At 44.8% G+C, this 19,439-nt stretch overlaps 1 protein-coding gene across 4 annotated transcripts in view; it reads right to left on the bottom strand.

The window, feature by feature from the left end:
- Positions 1–252: 252 nt before the first annotated feature.
- GRIN2B (glutamate ionotropic receptor NMDA type subunit 2B) overlaps positions 253–19,439 on the bottom strand; it is a 207,382-nt gene continuing 188,195 nt past the window's right edge. For all 4 annotated transcript variants that reach the window (XM_054277109.1, XM_054277118.1, XM_054277126.1 and 1 more), the window contains 4 exons: positions 11,598–11,758; positions 8,501–8,688; positions 6,481–6,719; positions 253–4,662 (listed from right to left, as the gene is read on the bottom strand). In XM_054277109.1, coding sequence (XP_054133084.1) covers positions 2,755–4,662; positions 6,481–6,719; positions 8,501–8,688; positions 11,598–11,758 — 2,496 coding nt within the window. In that variant the 3' untranslated portion in view covers positions 253–2,754. The remainder of the gene's footprint in view (positions 4,663–6,480; positions 6,720–8,500; positions 8,689–11,597; positions 11,759–19,439) is intronic.

The raw sequence follows: 19,439 nt of genomic DNA on the forward strand, positions 1-19,439 counted from the left end.
AACCCTGCTGGCAAGGCTTGAAGTGACGTTCCGGCGTCTTCCATTCATGAAGATAAAGGTGACAGGGCAATACAAGGGGCCTCAGGGGAACACAACACACATGGGTTTCTCTCTCTCTCTCTCTCTCTCTCTCTTTTTTTTTCCTCATTCATACGGCCTCGACCTGCGTAAACCGCTTCCAAAAATGCAGCCTGAAAAGTCATAGAAAACAAACAGAACGGAAACAAACTTCCCCTCCCTCCCACCCCACGACCTGAATATTCACGAGAAGAGAAACACCAATTTATACAAAAACGCAATAAAAAAGAAATATTTACAAAAGAAAGGAACGCCTTCTTGGTGGCCGCTATCAGAGGTGTTCTGACAAGCTGCCGTGTGTTCTGGATTGCAGATCGCTCTGTTAATTTGTTTGGTTTCTTTTTTTACTCTTTTCCTGTTTGTTCTTGTAATGAGAGAAGAGGGAAAGAGTAAGAAGTGCCCTTACCCCAAAGACTAGGGGGTGGCATCACAAAGACTCTTCCCCTCTTTTCTCCTTAATTTCCTCTGTGAAATATAAGAAAATATTCCCCTCACCAACCCTGCCCACCCTCTCCTCACATACTTTGACTTTACAGGAAAATCCCACCCTCCCCCCTGCCTCAGCTTAAAAAATAAATAAAATAAATAGGTAAATAAATAAAAGGCCTTCTGTTGGCTTAAAAAGAGAACGATAAGATAAAATCAACCATGGTGTGGTGAGGAATGTGAGAGAGGTGGCTTGCAGCTCAAGAAATGTGGCTCATAAAGACAGGGCTGCCATCTCCCTTCAGAGTCAACCCTCAGCAGTGTCCCCATGCCCTCAGCACAGGACTCTCTCAACCCTTCACCTGGTGAGCCATGGTGATTGAGACACTGGGACAGACCCAGAAAAAGCCATAGAGACTTTGCCATATCTCTCAGGATGGGAGAGGTCGGTCCACACCCCCACCTCTGGAGATAGATGACATATGAAAGGTGTGTTCAGCTTCTCATTCCTACCATTGCTCCTTTTCCTTTAGTTTAGCTTGCATCTAAAATGATACAATGAAAAGAAAAAACACTCTTATTGATACTAAGTGCACCAGGAAAGCTGTCACTACAACTGCAGGGATGGGAAACCCTAGGCTATTCCAGCTTTACACCTGTGCTAGTATCTCTCTCTTTCACACAGAGGCACACACACACGTACACGCACATCTCAGCTTTGTACATCTTCAGTCTTCAGCACAAGTTTCTGTGCTCTCTGGCATTTATTCAAGCACATCCCTTCCCAGGAAGACAAGCTGTGTACTTCCTCTGTACATTCAATAGTAAATATACACATGTATTTCCCACGGGTGCATACACCCTCCTCCCATTTTCACATGTGCAAGGAGGCATTGAAACAGTCCACCAGCACCACCAGCACCACCAGACTCACCCTTCTATGGCATTTCTTTTTTCCTTTCCACCGTTGGCAGAGGGCACCCTATTCTTTTTCTTCCAACCTGCTGGCCAAGTGTAGAAGAGAGCAGAAGGATTAAGCTCCTTCTTTCTCTCCCGTCCTTGCTGAAAGGACATCCCAAAATGGGTTTGGTGTCCCCTGAAGTGACAGTGAAAAAACTCCCCACCTTTCCCTACTCTTAAGCTCTGTTCTACTGTGTTTATTCTCCAGACACCTCAAAGGATACTGGGTTTATTTTGCTTCCTTCATAGACATTTCAAGTATAAAGTTATTGTATATACTTGCAGATAGGCAAACCCATACTATATACTGCTCCCACCCTTGAAGAATGTCAGAACTAGTGAGCAGTGAGCAGCTAATGAACCAACCCTGTTCCTCTTTCCTCAAATCCTTCTTATTTCTGTGCAAACCAGCATCTTTTGTCTAAGTTTGGGAAACCAACCCTGGAGTCAGAGAGGCTCAAACTCCTACTCCACTTCTTTTCTCTCTCTCCCACTGGTCCGCCATAGATTCAATGGCTGTAATAGCCATAGTGAAACCACTAGCCTGACCTGCAGACAAATCTTCCCTCCCTCCCTCCACACCCCCCAGCAGACAATTCAAAATTTTAGCGTAAAATTTCTCAGCATATACGCAAATATATATATATATATATATATTTCAGCCCTAAACCCCCATAGTCTTCACAAAATAATGTAACAAGAACCTCAATATACCTAACATGTAAGTGCATCATCAAGTTAGTGTTATTCTCCCTTCACTTTCTCCACGTCAAACACTACTCTTTTCTAGGCAGTTTTAGGAACAGTTGCCTGAGCAAGCACATTTTCCTGCATGTCCATTACACTGCTGCTGCTGCCTCCTCCTGTCACACACACACACACAGACGTGTGCGGTGCGCACATGCCTTTCCCTGCTGAGAGCCAGCAGAAGTGAACACTAAAGTCACTGCTGCTTCTCCTCAGCCCACCCCTTCCCTGCCTTTTTCTCTGCTTCCTGAAACCATGAGCAAGGATATCCAACTCCGACATCACTGTAAAGTGCAATGGCCAGGAATGGAGGAGAATGGGAGGAGCGAGAACATGGAAAAAGAGATAAAACGGGAGGCTTGGGAAAGGAGGAGGAGGGGAAACCAAAGAGGTGGCACTTGTCACCAGTGCTGCACTACTCACAACTCCAGTATCCCACAAACTAAGGACGACTCAGGAGAGTAGCTGATGGGATTGATCCCACCCCACCCTCCCATGCTCCACATACATCCCCAGTCCCTCCCCGCGCTGTTCCCCTCTCACTCAAACGTCAGACTCAATACTGGAGAGTTTCTCATAAACATGCCCGTTGCTGGAGCCATTGAAAGCCCTGGGGTTTTTGTTGTTAGGCACACAGGGGTTGGACTGGTTCCCTATACAGATGTCCTTCTGGAAACGGGCTGGCACAGCCCCATGAAGGGCTGAGACCACCGGCTTGTTGGTGGTGACAATGGCTCGGAAGTCTGGCCTGGCTTTGGGCCCTCCTGCCACCACAGGCTGCCTGAAGAAATAAGATTTGCTGCCGTGGAGCAAGCATTGGTCATCCCCAAAAGTGGGGATGAAAGGGTTTTGGGTGACCCGGTCGGGGTAGAGCGACTTGCTGAGCATGTAGCCCCCACTGCTGCCGGGGTTGTTGTGGTGGTGGTAGCTGGTGGCGGGCACTGAGGACTTGTTGTTGGCAAAGGTGGTCTCACTGGCTGGCATCTCAAACATGTGGGCGTAGGGGCTCCCCTCCAAAAAGCGGCCTTTGTCCTTGAGGCTGACGCTGCGGGGGGCCAGGGCCGAGTCATCCTTCTGCAGGTCCACAAAGGTGTCGTAGGAGTGCTGCCGGCGGAGTTTGTTGCGGTTCTTCTTCTGCACCTTAGAGGCAGAATTGGAAGGGCTCTGAGGATATTTGGAGGAGGAGGTGGCACTGGTGGCCACGGGCACAGGGGCAGGCGGCTGGTCCAGCTCTTGGAGGGAGTTGTCCTCACTGATGTCGTACAGGTTGCCCGCTTTCTTGCAAGCCTCACAGCGGATGCAGGCCTGGCGGGTGGAGTTCTGCCCCACTGTTGATGGCGTGTAGTTGTGCAGTTTAGAAGGGCAACTGCGGCAGAAATTAGCCCCGCTCCGGTCTTCCCAGTCTAGATTGGTCAGGTTCTTCTCCCACGGCGCTGGGACCCCGCTCACAACGCTATGCTTGTGCTCATTGCTTCCACCAAACTCGCCTGAGCCGTGCTTGTGATGGGCCCTGTTAGTGCAGGATCCACCCCCTCCTCCTCCCGTGTCACGCTTAAAGTCATCTCCCCGTTCTTTGTAGATATCCGTCAGGTCCACGTGCTCCCAGTGCGGTGAGTTCTCCTTGGTCCGAAACTGGTCAAGGTAGAAGTCCCGTAGCCCTTCCTTGTCCCTGAAGTAGCGCTTGTGGTCAGGTGAGCGGGGCGGGCGCCGGCGGTAGGCCAGCTCTATCTCATCAAATTCCCTCCGGGACTTGGCGGAGGCTGGGCGCTTCTTCAGGCTGTCCTTGTACTGCTGCTTCCGCCTCTTGGCTGCATTGCCCTCAATGTTGCCATAGGTGACCGTGTGAGTGGAAATGTCAGAGACGTCTGAGCGGATCAGGTCGTCGTGGGTCCCACTGCCCCCGTAGCGGTCACTCTTGAAGGAGAACTTGCCGTAAAGGTCACCCAGCTGGCTGTGCTTGGCAGGGGGTAAGCCCAGGTCCAGGGGCTTCTTCCCGATGGAGCGCGACTGGGCGTTGAAGGGCGGGTTGTCACAGTCATAGAGCCCGTCGATGGAGCTGGTGCTGCCAATGCTATGGGGGCGGTGGTGGTGGTGGTAGTGGTCCTGATACACATTGCTGTCCTTCAGCTGGAGATTGCCAAAGGTCCTTTCCACCTCACTAATGTAGTCACTAAAGAGGTTCTCCTCGCAGGGGGGGTTGTTGTAGGATTTGCAGTCTGAGTGGGTGAAGCTGCGGCGGTGCTCAGAGATGTCGTAGACGGATGACTCGCGGCGGATAAAGTCCAGGGCACTCTGTGGTGAGCCGTTGACCCCTGACAGGTTGGCCATGTTCTTGGCTGTCCGAAGCAGGCGGAGGATGTTGGAATGGGTGTTGTTCATAGTTGCTGTGGGGGAGTTCATTGCTGACTGGCGTTCTTCAATGGCCACGCCATGGATGCAGCTGTAGATACCCTGAAATGAGACAAAGAAAGGAGGTGAGCAGTCCTGCAAAGAATACACCCAGGGGGACCTAAACTGGCAAGCACCCTGTGCACCAAGAGTCTGTTCCTGTAGAAAAGTAGGGCCTATCAGCCTTCCATCATGAAGCACAATCAAATCAAATGAAATCAGATCTGCTGTACCAATCCTTGCTGTTCTGACCCTGTTTCTTGGCCCTCACATTTTTCTTTTCCCTCCATTCCTCTTCCTCTGCTTTGTTTCAAGTTGTATCACCAGGATGGAGGAATGCCTGCTTGCATCTGTGAGAGCTAGTCAAATCTAGTGGGTATAACACAGAATTGTAAGTGGGGACAATAATATCCTTGGGAGTAAAAGAATCAAGACAAATGATTCTGTGGGGATGAGAGGACAAAAGTCTGTTTTGGCCCCTGAAAATCATCTGGGCATCAGTGAATCAACAAGACAGGAGCTATCTTAAAAGGGAACAGCTTCATTTGTCATAAACTTAGTTACCTTTATCACCAGTACAGATTAGAGAAGGAAACAGAGAAAGACCAGAACTCTAGGACAGGTATTTAGATATTTTGCATGTGGTTGACTGAGGTACAATAGAATTCTTAATTGCATTCTGTTAAATTTAACAGTGATAACAGGCTCTAAATTGACACCCCTGAAAGCAGAAGTCCTCTATTCAACCTCAAATCAGATAAAAGAAAGGCCCAATTTCTCCACATTCTCCACAAGCTCATTTCACCCATGACTGTTTGCAAGGGCTACTCCTAGGAACAGAACGAAAGGGGCTCCTTTATTCCCTGACCTTCCAAGTGGTGCCTGATGATTAATGTCAATTGTGAAATGGACACCATCACATCATGTTATCATGATTTCTCAGCAGCTAGCAGATGATGAACACTTTTCAGACCTTTCACCAACCTGGCCCAGGTCTAACAGATAACCACAGAATAAAATAATTTATTCTTAGCTTAGGGTCACCAAACACAATGCCCCATCTCATCACCAGACTAAACCACATTAGAAACTAACAATATAGAAGAGAGGCTGTGCCCTTGCATTCTAAAGGCTTTGTCATTTCTCTTCAATATGTTATGCAGCAATTATATACTCCTTGTACAATCAAAGTAACTTCTGCTACATCAGATGCTGAGCTAAAAAATGCCAAGGTTTGACCTCACTTCAGAATAGATCAGGAGAATGGACCAGTGGCTTGAAAGAAGGAAAATAAAGCTCCAAATGGGATACTGCTAGCAACACTAATAGTAGAAGATGACTCAGAAATGGCTAGAATCTGTTTTAAATGTAAATGTTGTACCCTAAGGCAGATTTGCATAAAGCAATTGCTAAGTTTATGTGGTCATCCTCTGTAAAAAGATTTCTGCATAGTTCAGGGCATGGCTTTCAGTTAAGGACTTCTGACTGTCAATGAAGGCACACTTCTAGTTAACAAAAGGTCAGCTGAAGAGCCGTAATTTAGAGGACAATGTAAAACTCCTGAATTTCTAATCATGCCATCCATCATTACTTGATTACAACTCACAACTCACTTTGGAGGAGCAAACAGTAACAGTTAACTTGTCTTTTCCTGTGTTTTCATCTCCATGTGAAATTTCCATTTCCTTTACCATAATCCAGCAGAGACCAGAGATGTCACAGAAAAGAACTAACATGTTTTTGCAATGTTAACAGTGCAAAGATGACACTGTGCAGACTGCCACCTGTGTATTAGACAGTCTTGGTGGATATTCCCATCTCCAGCACCTAGGACTGCGTAAATAAAGCCTCTGTTTGTCCCTGACAGTTGCTGGCACTCACCCTGCTGATGGAGAAGACCACACCAGGCTTGCCAGAGCAGACACCCATGAAGCAGTGGCGGAATTGCCAGTAGAAGAGATGCTCACAGATGAAGGTGATGAGACTGAGGGCCATGGCTGCTCCCAACATGTAGAAGACACCTGCCATGTTATCTATATCCAGCTGGCTGCTCATAACCTCGTTCTTCTCATTGTGACAAATGCCAGTGAGCCAGAGAGCTTCCAGCTCCTCCATCTCCCCTAGAATGACAGACAGGAGGAAAGAAACAGGTTAGATAGTCCTGCAATGGCTGAAGAGCTCAAACTAGGGCATACTGAAAGCAAGATCTAACGTAATTTCCAGTCTTCACGTTCTTTTTCCACATCTCCAACATCCATAAAACATCCTGACTGCCCTTCTGATGTGGGCAAGTGCCATTTGTCACAGGAAAGCAAACAGGATTTTTCCAAAGTTGATATTAGCCATAACAAGCTGTACCACAGGACACAGCTATGATGCTTGCATTGATGTTTACACTGAGATCCTGAAACAGTTGTCCACCACGTGACTGAAGACCTGGCTTCACAAACTTCCACTTTTATTAAGTCAATGAAGGGAAAAATTAGTGACTGATAGGGGTAGACAAAAATTAATCACTTCTAGATGAAAACATTGTATGTTTCCAACTCAGAATCAAAATATTGATTGTTTTCAATCAATTTTTTTTCCATCATATCCATAGCTCATTAAAACCAAGTGCAATGTTCCAAAAAATATTTGAGTATTTTTACTTGTTTTTCTTCCCTTCAATTTTGTCCAAATTCAACACTTACAAGGGCTTTGACCAATCAAAAATTTTACTAATTTGTATCAGCTATGAGCAAATGTTATGTACTCTAATTTCATACACCACTTACTACCATTATGGAGCTTTCATGAGGGGTGAGAGAGAGGTAAACACTCACACGCATGCACGAATATTGGGACATTCAGAACAAACTAATTTTGCAGGATGACAAATTGTTTCATGTTTTTAGAAAAGTTCGTTTTTCACGTTTTCCATCTCCGATCCAGTGTCAGGGGGAAAAATCCATACATTTAAGTAGTGCCATAACAGAGTCTTTGAAGCTTTGTGGAGAACTTATGTCCTTCTCTGAAATAATACATACTAGGCTTTTTAAGAAACAGAACAATCTATCTGTCAGGTGGCCAATTTTCTGAAGTATGTCCAAGTTATGTTCTTTCCATATTTATAGTACTGTATGTTATTTTCAGATTTCAGGGGAGAAAAAGAATACTTATAAATAAAATAACTGGTGAATTTTATTTATTCATAAAAAAAGGACACAGGAAAATGTAATGTGAAATAGAAAGACAGGAAAATACTTGTGAAAAAGGAATTTATTTTCTTATGAACAGTTTTTGTTAATACCAGCATTTTCTCTGTAAATTAAGAAGTGAACTATGTAACTATAATGTTCTAATTAAAAACTCATTCCAAAATAGGGTTCTGAGTCTCAAGTTTTTCTTAGTTTTTTAAAAATTTTTTTTGGGCTATTTTTAGGTTTTGGAAAGTCTGATTTAGCTCTTTCATCCAGAAATATTTATCAATTCAGTGAAGTCTGCATTAATTGATCCTGGCTAGAGCTATAAAGTATAGAATAACCACAGACAGTCCAGTATGATTAGTGGGTTTGGTCATGGCAAAACCTCAAAGCTAGTGAAAAATTCACACCAGAGTTCTTGTTTTTACAAGATATTTTTCACATAAGATATTTTTCAAACACCAATCTGATCTTGTTCTATGAAAATTTTAGTGCTTTTGGTACTAAAGGCTTTTGATGATACCACTACCCTGCATCAATAACAAGAAAGAGTGACATTCTCGCATTTTTGGTGTGTTGCCTCTAAAAAAACCCCATTAATAATTCCATGTTCTCAACTCACATCTGAAGCACCAGAGCTCGAAAATTCCATTTCTTACATGCAAAACTCGGTATTTCTTAGGAAAATTCCAGCACTTCTCTTTCTTGTCACTTACCATCTCCAAAAAGCTGTAGAATTGCAAGATCAACCTGGCGCTTCCAGCCTGAGTCCTTCTGGATGGCAATGCCATAGCCAGTGGAGGCAAACACTTTCCCACTCCCAATTGTCACCAGCTTGCAGCCTTCATCTCTGCCAGCCATGTAGTTTAGCACTGCTGCATCATAAATGAAAGCATCCAACTTCCTGCACAGAGGCAAGAAACAAGAGGGCATAGTACAGAAAACATAACACCTGCATGAAATCAAAGGTGGTTTTAGTGAGCTAAGGAAGAAAATATCCTCTTTAAGATGGACTGCAATATGCCATGTAGAATCATAGAAAGCTTTGGGTTGGAAGGGCTCTTAAAGACCCCTTAGTACCAACCCCCATGACATGGGCAGGAACACCTTCCACTAGATGAGGTTGCTCAGAGCCCTATCCAGCCTGGCCTCAAACACTCCTAGAGATGGGACATCTACAACTTCATCACCTCACAGTAAAGTGCCTCACCACCATCATGCAAAAGATTTTTTTTCCTAATATCTAATCTTTCAGATTGAAACCATCCCCCCTTGTCTTATCACTACACGTATTAATTAAAAGTTTCTCTCCAGCTCTCTTGTAGGTTCCCTTCAGGATGGTCACCCTAAAGTCTTCTGAACAATCCCAATTCTCTCAGCCTTTCCTTGTGGAGATGTGCTCTATCCTTTTAATCATTTTGGTGGCCTACTCTGGACTCGCTCCAGCAGGTCCATGTCCTTCCTGTGCTGGGGACCCCAGAGCTGGATGCAGCACTGCAGGTGGTGTCTCACCAGTGCAGAGCAAAGGGGCAGAATCCCCTCCTTCATCCTGCTGCCCACGCTCCTTTGGATGCAGCCCAGGATACAACTGGCTTTCTGTGCTGTGAGTGCCACTGCTGGGTTGTGTCCAAGCTCTTGTCCATCTGCACTCCCAAATCCTTCTTGGCAAGGCTGCCCTTAATCCCTTCAACCCCCAGCTGGCGTTGATACCAGGGGTTGCCCCAACCCAGGTGCAGCACCTTGCTCTGGGTCTTGTTAAACCTCATTAAATCTTCATGTGCCCACTTCCTGAGCCTGTCCAGGTCCCTCTGGATGGTATCCCATCCTTCAGGTGTCATCTTTACTTTCACCATACTTAGATTAAAATCTAAGCCTAAAGCTGTTTCACAGGTGAATCTGGATTATAAATGAGAATCATCTATTTCTTTCTGACTATGTGCTAATCATCATTTCTGATCTTAAGGAAATTTGGAATACACACATACTGCAAGATAAAGATGAATGAAGAGGGAGTCAAGGGGATCTATATCCTTAAGAATAGCTTATATTTCTCTACTGCCTTTCATCTCAAAAGAATCTAAAATGCCTTATAAAATATATCAATATTAGATAGCAAAGTAGGGATTGAAGTAAGGAAAATATTTTCTCCAATTCAAGTACTGGCATGACTTAGCTGAGAAAAACAATTTTTTTTCAAATCAAATACAGTCAGGACATTATGTTTAACCCCTCAGTTACTATGAAAAGTATTACCAAATCTTTACCAATGTCAACTGGCCACGAGAGCAGCTTTATAGTTTACCCTGTTGAATTGGTCTTTGTTAAAGAATTTTCAGTTGAAAATAACAACAAAAATTCTGTTTCAACACAGAGAAAGCTGGGTCTGTGAGAAATCCCCATTATGGACTGTGTAGAGAGCACAATGGCCTGGTGAGAGCCTTTTCACACTGCAACAAATTGATTTGGATGTGGGGGACAGTGTCAGGAGGCTGCATCTTCCACAAACCCAAAGACAGCTGATGAGTAAATCCTCCCACTAGATATGAAATGAAACATTTTCTAATAAATGACCTAAGATCTTCCAGTTGCACATTATCTCTCACATACTAAGTTTACAATACACCTCCTGCACATATATTTACAGTACGGTGATTATCTCAGTTCAAGTGCTTCTCTGTGAGCAAGTCTGCCCAAGGGTGAACATGAAGCCAGGCTGACATCTATCACAAGAGATGACCTCTCTCTCATCCATACATTTCCAGGACAGTGCATATTTATTTCCTGAATGATGACTATCCTGGCAAATGTACCTTCCCAGGATGACATCCAACTATGGTACAGCCATTTGCAATGGGCTGCAGGCCTCTGAACCTGGCAAAAAGGTTTAGGAATATTCAGTCAATCTAGTGATTAAATTGGCTAAACATCTTAATGTGTGCTTTGAAATGAACTTTCTCCTAAGAGTACAACATGAGTGTAAGCAAAAATGTTTTTTATTCACTGTTGCTGGGCTCTGACAACCAAAATGGTCAGTTCTGAGAGCAGGTCTTTAATTACAAAGGACAAAGGCTTGCAAAATGTCATTTTGAGTTAGGTCCTTTGCAGATTCCCTGTTATTAAAATGGGATGAGCTATTCAAGCATGCTTTTTGCTAACGACTTTTCCCATGTCTCCAAAATTACCTAAGGAAATGCTTACATTTTTATACTTCCATGTTATTCAAATAATGTTTTGTTTAGCCCTTGATACTAAAATATTCCAGAGAGTGGGCTACTTCCAAACTATTTGCTTCAAACCTACCTTCCATTATACTGTATTAGCTGGCGATACACTGGGGTGGGATTAGTCTGACAGCTTCCTGATTAACATAATCTTTTACATACAGAAGGAGGGAAAACAAAGGAATTTCCAGATGACAATATAAATGCTCTGAAAAAAACTTTGTCCACAGAGACCTGTGAGCTTTTCTTCTGTATGCATAAAAACCCATCAGCATGAAACATCTTAATGAAGCAAGGTCTTGGGGACCAACACACACATGGATTATGTACGCAGGGATACAGTAGATCCTCCTTTTCGTTTTTTTAATTCTTATAAACACAGCAAATCAAGAAACTTTTAAACAGATATCAATATAAAAACCTGGTAAAAAGAACCACAGAGTCACCCTCCTGTGCAACTGTGGTCTTGCTATACTTTTAACCATGGAATGACAATCCAGGCTCATTTTTCAAACCCTAAAACTTAAATTTTCCAGACAAGCATTCAAAAAGGCAGATTTCTGTGGTGAGTAAGCATGCAAGAAAGCCTCACCCAGTCTTCAGCGAGAACAAAGCATCGTCCACACCCCTCTGATTGAACTTCACCATGTAGCTGTGCATTTCAGGGTAGTTGTTGCGGATGTTCCTTTCCGTGCTGCCATTGGGAACCGTCCCGAAGCGGAAAGGGGGTGAGAAGTCATTTGGTTTCTGGAACTGAAGAGACAGGAAAAGGAATATTTCTCACAGTCTTTCAGATGGAAGCAGTCATTGGATTGGGAGAACATCAGAAGGTTGATCTGATTTTATTTTACTATCATGCAGAAAACATAATTGAAAAGATATTTTATTGTTTTCAAACATTAATATCTCCTATTAATGCCAAAGACACAAGAACTAAATCTGAGGAAGTTGTTCTTTTTCTCTACTCTGGATTAAGTGCATGAAATAGTCAGTGATCAGAGATTAAGTAGGAGGTTAGATAAAAGCAAAATGGAAAGGGAAAATGTAACAGTGGTGCTGGAACACAGTCAAGAAACAGTTTCCAATAAAATCTATGTGATGTGCTTTTTATCCACAAACTGTCATTTAGTTCCTAAGAAGTATCTTTTTCAGCTCTGTGGATGCCTTTACACTTCCTGGTCCTGACAGAGAGAGAAAAGTAATTAATGAGCAGAGATGCCTCTCAGCACACCTCACACCCACTTCACCAAGCAAATTATTAGCTTTCAGAGTTTTGGGCAAATGTCCCAAATAAAATGTTGTTAGTGGCTGCAAGTTACTAGTTACATTTGATGCCCAGAACAGAGCTGGCAGAACACTCCAAAGCTTTTGCTGCTCACAAGAAATACATTCATCATATCATTCCCCCACGGCTGCAAGCCTCTGAGATTTTATATGCCACTTGCTTAACTCAAGTCATAATCAATGCTCTCTGGGATTTTATGAGGAGTAAAATTTAGACTGTCAATTATCAAGACTGCTTAAAACCCCTAGAACCAGCAGATGAGAAGGAGCACAGAACTATAAACTAGGAACTGAATAAGCAGTAACGAAAAAGATGCAAAGGTAGGTTAAATGGAAGGAAGCCTCCTCCTCTCTGGATATATCAAGCAGTAGCTTGCCTAGTGTTATTTCTTGGCTCCCAAGTGTGACTGTGTATTTCTATGATCCTGAGAAGCACACTGACCAGAGGCTAATGGTCACACCAAAACCATTTAAGAGCAGGAGTGCACCTGGTTCATGAATACGTGCAGTCATGCACTGCCACCTTCTACAGGGCTGCAATCCACAGATAGTTCTAGCTCAAAACACGTGCAGATGAACCTTGTTCTTGAGCTCTACTTAAAGCCATTTGGGAACTTGGTCAGCTCAGCTGAGGAGGCCAGAGCAGTGTATCTCGCTCACATCTCAGCCATGAGGACAGCTAGAAGCTGGGTCTGTGGGTAGATTACACACTGTTCACCTGTTTCTGTGCACCAGCCAACTCATCTCTCCAGTCTGGATGGCAAGAGGGACCAACTTGCATGTGCATGTGAGTGTGTAAGAGAAACACGTGTCCTACTGCTTTAAGCCAATAAAAAAACATCGGGGCTGTTTTTCTGAACTCAGGCTAGTGCATCACCAACAAAACAGAAGTTTCACACAGCATAAAACAGACTGTAAGGTGTCTCTTAGAACTCTGTCACACCCTCTAGGGAGGAAGAAAACTCGCAGCTATCAAAGACTGTAATGAAAGCAAACTTTGATGGGAGGAAAATCACCGCAGCATGCTAAAATTATTCTTTTTTACTAGGCTGATTAAAGCAGCAGCCTAGGGGACCCATCACAAGGAGGGCACTGCCATGCCAGACACAAAGAAACACAGTCTCTCCCCTGACATGCTAAACCAGGAGATTGCAGCATGGATGGGCAACTTGCTTTCCCAGAGGCTGCAGGACCCCACCTTAAAGGCATACAGGACATTCCCATTCCCACAGAGCCCCCTGACAGAGTGCAGCCAACAGGAGAAGCATCAGGCTGGCCTGACCAGCATTTGTGTGACTGAGTTTTGGCCGGTCCATTTTATACCTCCACCCTCCATTCCCAGTCGTACAATCTCTGCTTTTGTCTGCTTCCATCATGGTGCCTACAAACTGGAGTAAGAAGGATTACAAAGGCAGGTATTTCCCTGTGATAAGGGAAATAATCCCAGCTCTGAACTATCTTTTGTTCCCACACTGTTCCAGAGCCCATAATAGCAACCACAGGTGAAGGGTTCCAGAATCTCCTGGGCAATCAATAAATAAATGAAAACATTTCTCTTGTAAGAAATTACTGTTTCTGGCTACAGGAAAAGCATATTTCTAGAGAAAGAGGCCAGGTTGATGACTTCTTCAAATTCACATACTACTCATTCACTCACCAATCCTTACCTCCTGCTGACTCCTTAGTCAGACCAGATCTTCAAATGCAAATAACTCTACACACACCACCATGCACACACACTTCTTCAGCAATAGCTTGGTGAGCAGCAAGACAGGAAATGATATGAAAGGATCCATGTGGGGCCCACACCAGACAGTTGTAGCCTGAGTGCCCAAGAGGAACACAGATCCCCAGCTAACCCAGCCTAATGTTTACAAAGCTGAAAGTAACCAATGTCCAGCTGACTCCACAGTCCCCGCGGCCAGAGATAAGCAGCTACTTCTCCCTGTTTGAGAAGTAATAGCAGTACATGCATGGAGCTTTCTGATGGGAGATAGCAGTTCAAAAATCCCCATGTGTGTCTCTTGGCAGTAAGTGGGCACAGCTCAGTCCAAGGATGAAGGGATCTCCAGTGAGCTCCCCAGAGTCAAAAACTATTGCATCATTCTGAACTAACTTCTGTCCCACACAGCTCATCCTGAGGGAACAAGAAGATGTGTGAACCTTCCCAGAAAGTTCATGGGACAGATGGGGAAGGAGTGTGTCCTCTTCTGCCAACACAGTAGAGGAATGTGTGGAGGAGCTGGAGATGATTTGTAAGGAGGAAAGTTAATTGACAGATTGTCAAAGAGCTCAGTAAGGAAAGCCACTTGTTTGATTTCTCCCAGGGGTTGGGACCATGAGCCTGGATCACAAGTATCATCCCCAGGGAAGCAGGGCTCTTTGGCAGACGGGTCTGTAGGGAGTCTGAGACACGAGGGAGGAGCTGATGCACAATGCAGGGGCCATTACATGGAGGAAGCCTGTGCAGAGGTAATCTCAATGCTGCAGGGAACACTGACAAAGGAATTAACCTTTGTCCAGATGTGGACAGAAAGGGTCAGAATGTAGATTAATTAGAGAACTGTCCCATTATTTCATGCAAAAATTTCTCCTGTCAGAGCTTTAAGTCGCAACAACTTCACTCCAGGCATCTGCAAAGAGAAGTCCTGTGAGGTTCTGTCAAAAAAAACCAAAACAAAACAGTGGTAATAGGGGAAAGGAAGGTAAGCAACTACATCAGTTGCTGAGAAAACCCAGTTGTACAGGGTCCACACTTGTAGGAGCCCCACGTTGTACCTGCCTGCAGCAGGAGACCTGTCCTGCTGCCCAGCTCTACCTGCCTCAAGGGGTGACTGCCTGTGAGGAACCAGCAGAGCTCAGCTGCAGTCCTGCACCCAAAGAGCCCCAGACAGAGATGTATCCCTCTTGCATCCTCCCACTCATTCACCGTGGAACCTCTGCTGGGAGATGCTCCCCTATTATGTACCCAAGGTGGTGTGCACATCCTCTCACCCCTGAAAGAAGTCCCACTTGCTTCACATCAATTGTGAAGGTGGACGCTAGAGTTGGGGTGGAAAGCAGGCACCGAGGATGCTTGAAGGGCTGCAGTAGCTCTGGGCCATGAGACATCTATGTTCAGAGCCCAGTGGCTGCCTGCCTCTTCAACCCCTCACTCCACAAACTGAAATCAAGGAGCATTAAGCGCAAAGCAGACCTCGGCTTTGCAAAAGTAACCTCTGCGAGCCAGAGAGCAGAAATCTTCCTCCTCTGGAGAGCAATAAACACACAGGCTGGAAGCTGTTAGCACATTCAGGGCAGAGAGCTCCTTTGCCACTCCTCTCCCCAACTCTCCACGAGCGCTGTCGACAGCGGCAGTGAAAGCGGGCTGAAGTGGCTCGGCTGGCAGAGCTGTTTCATTAGCAATTTGGAGCCGTGCCGTGCAGAGAGCAGCATTGTTCTCAGATGTTCAGATATCAATCTGCATAATGAAACAGGTGATAGGAGCTCTTCCCATTCATGCAGCAGCAAATGGAGGGGATTTAGAGATGAGGGGAAGGGGTTATGTCTAATTGGCAACAATTAATTTGATGAGAATTTTTTTTCAATATATTGTCTATCACCGAATGGATCCTACAGAAAAGCACATCTGCACTTATTTATCTGCCTCGTGTAGGCCCTGTTTACACTGTAAAGTGTTTGCCAATAGCATTGAAAGCAGTTTCCCAAACTCAGCAAGCTCTTGCTACAAAAAGTCTCTTTTTTATCAGCCGATCTACTTTTACACTGCTGAAAAAAAGCCCAAATCAATGCACTGCTGAATAACATAATGAGCTGGCAGAACTTGGCGCAAGGGTGGGTGTGTAGGTGTGTGGGTGTAGTGCTTTACCCTTACACAGCCTCTCTGGGAGGGCTCCTTACACTCTGTAATGCCCTGATGACCAGTTAAAGTTTTCTACCGCAGGGAGCTCCACAGCTCTGACCCATCAAACTGAGCACCACAAATTCAGCTCCTCTGCTAGCTGCAAGTCCAAAAGAGCTTAAACCCATGTTAAATACTTTTGAGCTCGCTTCATTTACCCAAAAGTAAGTGCCAAGCTGAGATGCCTAGGGAATTTCACCCCGGGAACAGGTCTCTCATAGTCCCTGTGTCAAATTTGCCCACCACCTGAGACACTCCAGTACACCTAAAATAGCTCTAGACATCTACATCAGCCTAAATGAATCTAGCCACTGGGCCATTCAGCACTCAGGGCATCTCCCACCAAAAGCACAGGGAGCCAACCACTATGGGTAGCAACAAGCCTGAAGTGCCCACCATCCCCCTAATGTACAACTTCTTTGCATTGCCCAAACATCCTTGATTGTCTCCTCTTGTTCTGGTTCAGCTGTATGTCACTGCAGTCAGCTTGCCCCTTTCTTCATTGCCTGAAAATCCAACCAGGCTGTTTGCACAAGAGCTTCCTTCAGAACTTTAAAAATTGAAGAGTGGGTCAGTGGTTTCCAGGTCTAACTCTGAGGTAGCTCTATGCCTGTACTTAAGTCCTGATAGGTTACACATGTCCACAGCAGCATGTCTTGCCATAGCTGCCTTCTATGTCTGTCCTGTTTTCAGCTAGGAAATTAATTCTGTCACAGCTAATGGACAACTCTCAAAGAGAAAAAGCTTGGTTTTTTCTTATCCCCCAAATACATAATTTTTGTCCTCAAGCTGCACCATAAACAAGGTCACAGAATCCCAAACCTGGATTTGACCCTGAGAAGATGTCTCTTCCACCTCTGTCTCTCCAGTGAGTCCCTCCTGGGCATCACCATTCCTGACAGCTCTTAATCCAGTTCACTGTGGAAGATGGCTGGAGACTCCTCCATTCCCTGGACATTACCCACCAGAGCTTTACTACTGGAAAGTTCTTCCAAGTATCTGAACTAAAGTCTTCCAGCTACAAATACAACTGCAATATTTTCTGTTATCTTGTCCGTGGGCAGGGAAATCCAAATAGTTTCTTCTTCTCTGAAGGTGAATTTTATGTTTCTGAAGACCATTGTGCTGCTGCTTCTCCATGTTCTTTGACTGCAGCTAAAGAAGCCCAGTTTCTTTAGTCTTTCTTTGCAAGCTGTGGACCTGCAACCATTCTTGCTGTTGTCCTTTGGCTGTATCCTGCAGGTCTTTCCTTGACTTACCTTTGGTTGGTGAACCTATATGTTCACCAATCAAGAACAGATCTGATCCCCATATCAAGAACCATATCTTGATGGTTCCACCATATTAAGAACAATCTGATCAAGATCCAAAGATGCTGAGAGAATATTACACTAAAAAAGCTTGCAGTAAGGCAACACAAACAATGCTAATCAGAGTTCATGCTTATTATTTCTCTTCTCAGGGCCTCTCTGTATTATATCATGTTTTGTCAATCTTTCATTTTCAGCTTGAAAGTTCTTCAAAGCTGCCACTCTGTCCTGATCTGCATCCAGGTAGCGACCAGTTTGTTTCTGGAATGTGAATCAACACTGCCAGCACCATCTTCAGAGCTTTTACTGTATTCCCTTCTTTCTGCAGTTGGATTGTGCATGTAGGCACATCCACAAACCCATGGCCCCAGTCCCCTGTCCTGCTAGAGGAGGTGCTCTACAGATTTCCAGCACAGAACTTGCAACTGCTGGTGGCCTGGTGTTGTAGGCACTGTAAAATTGACAAAATTTCATCCCAGCTAGGAGTGGACTAGCTGTGCCAGCCCAACAGCATAGGCAGAAAAGCATACTGCAAACCTAAATCTTAGCACTGATACAAGTCTGTGAGGAGAGCAGACTAAAGTGACTGTGCTGCTTATTCTCTATTATTAATGACTCTCTTGTACAGATACTTCTTGAGATTCATTCCTAAAGCATCCCTCTCCTCTGTGCACAGTCATGTAGTTTTGACATTACAGACATTTTTTATTTCCAAGGTGGAACTCTCAGCCATTTCCAAGTGACTATGAGTTTTCAGATCATCCTTTTACCCTAGCTCTTTTTAGTTCCCCCCTGCATTCCGTCACAATAATATTCTCTGCCTCTTCAGCAGCGGGTGGGACTCCTCAAGCTCTGAATCTAGTTGCCACATCAACTCTTCCTGAAACCCCAGTTTCGTGTCAAATCAAACAACACGTCTTGATGCATAAACAAACAAAAAAAAAGGAAGCTAAAAAAATGGGGACCAAACAGCACCAAATCAAATATGTCAATTTTGGGAGGGCATAAAATTACCCTGTCCTCCCTCAGACTTTGACTTTGTGGTTTATCTTATTATTCAGTACCCAGTGATGTTTCAAATTCTCTGTCTTGCTTTGCATAGCGCTTTCACCCATGAATTGCTCTAGATAAGTCCAAGAAAGGAGTTATCAGTTAGTGCAGCTGACTGCAGTGAAGTTGGCAAAGAATTCTATTAAAGTCCCTTTTAAAGGAAGATGTAGTGTGGGTCAGACCCACAAACAAGAAAGAAAAATATCTGTGAATGTCTGTTGGTGAAATATGGACATGTGCGGGTCAGGAAAGGGAACAGAGCAACCTGGTGACAATGCAGAGGTGAGGGGGGGGCAGGTGAAAGCAAAAGAAAAGAGTTCAAATATAGCCACCTTAAAAATAGTTGTCCTTGCAAAATAACTGAGATGAAAGCAGAGATCCAATTGGTGGAAGAAGCCTCCATCACATGCAGTTATTGCCAGAGCAGTGCACACAGCAGGACTGTGCAGCCTCTTTGCAAGCTGGATTGCCATGTACAGACCTGCTCTGTTGCACTCCTGCACCCTGGGCAGGGCAGCATTCCCCAAACAGACAGCATGTCAGGGATCCCACGTCCTCCATGGACACACCTGCTCGTGCCTGCTGCCACCACACTGCCTTGATGCTGACCCAGGCCTGAGGGGCCCCTGCAGGATCCCACATCACGAACAGACAGAGCCCACCCACCACCAGCACACCTCAGCCTTCCGCGTGGGGCAAGTGCGGGACCATTACACAGGCTCTGCGCAGTTTCTGCATTGACAGGTAACAGTAAAGCCTTAAATATTCCTCAGAACACATGTGGCAGTATATAGGCTTCAAGTCTCTGCTGGGTGTCCCTCAAGCTTGACCAGAAATCTGCAGTGGAATCACTGAGCTTCACCAGTCAGAGCCAAAAGCTCAGTGTTTG

This window comes from Melozone crissalis, unplaced genomic scaffold, assembly GCF_028551555.1.
Source record: "Melozone crissalis strain CALT ecotype California unplaced genomic scaffold, PUWL_Pcris_2 ptg000004l_1, whole genome shotgun sequence".
Classification (NCBI taxonomy): Eukaryota; Metazoa; Chordata; class Aves; order Passeriformes; family Passerellidae; genus Melozone; species Melozone crissalis.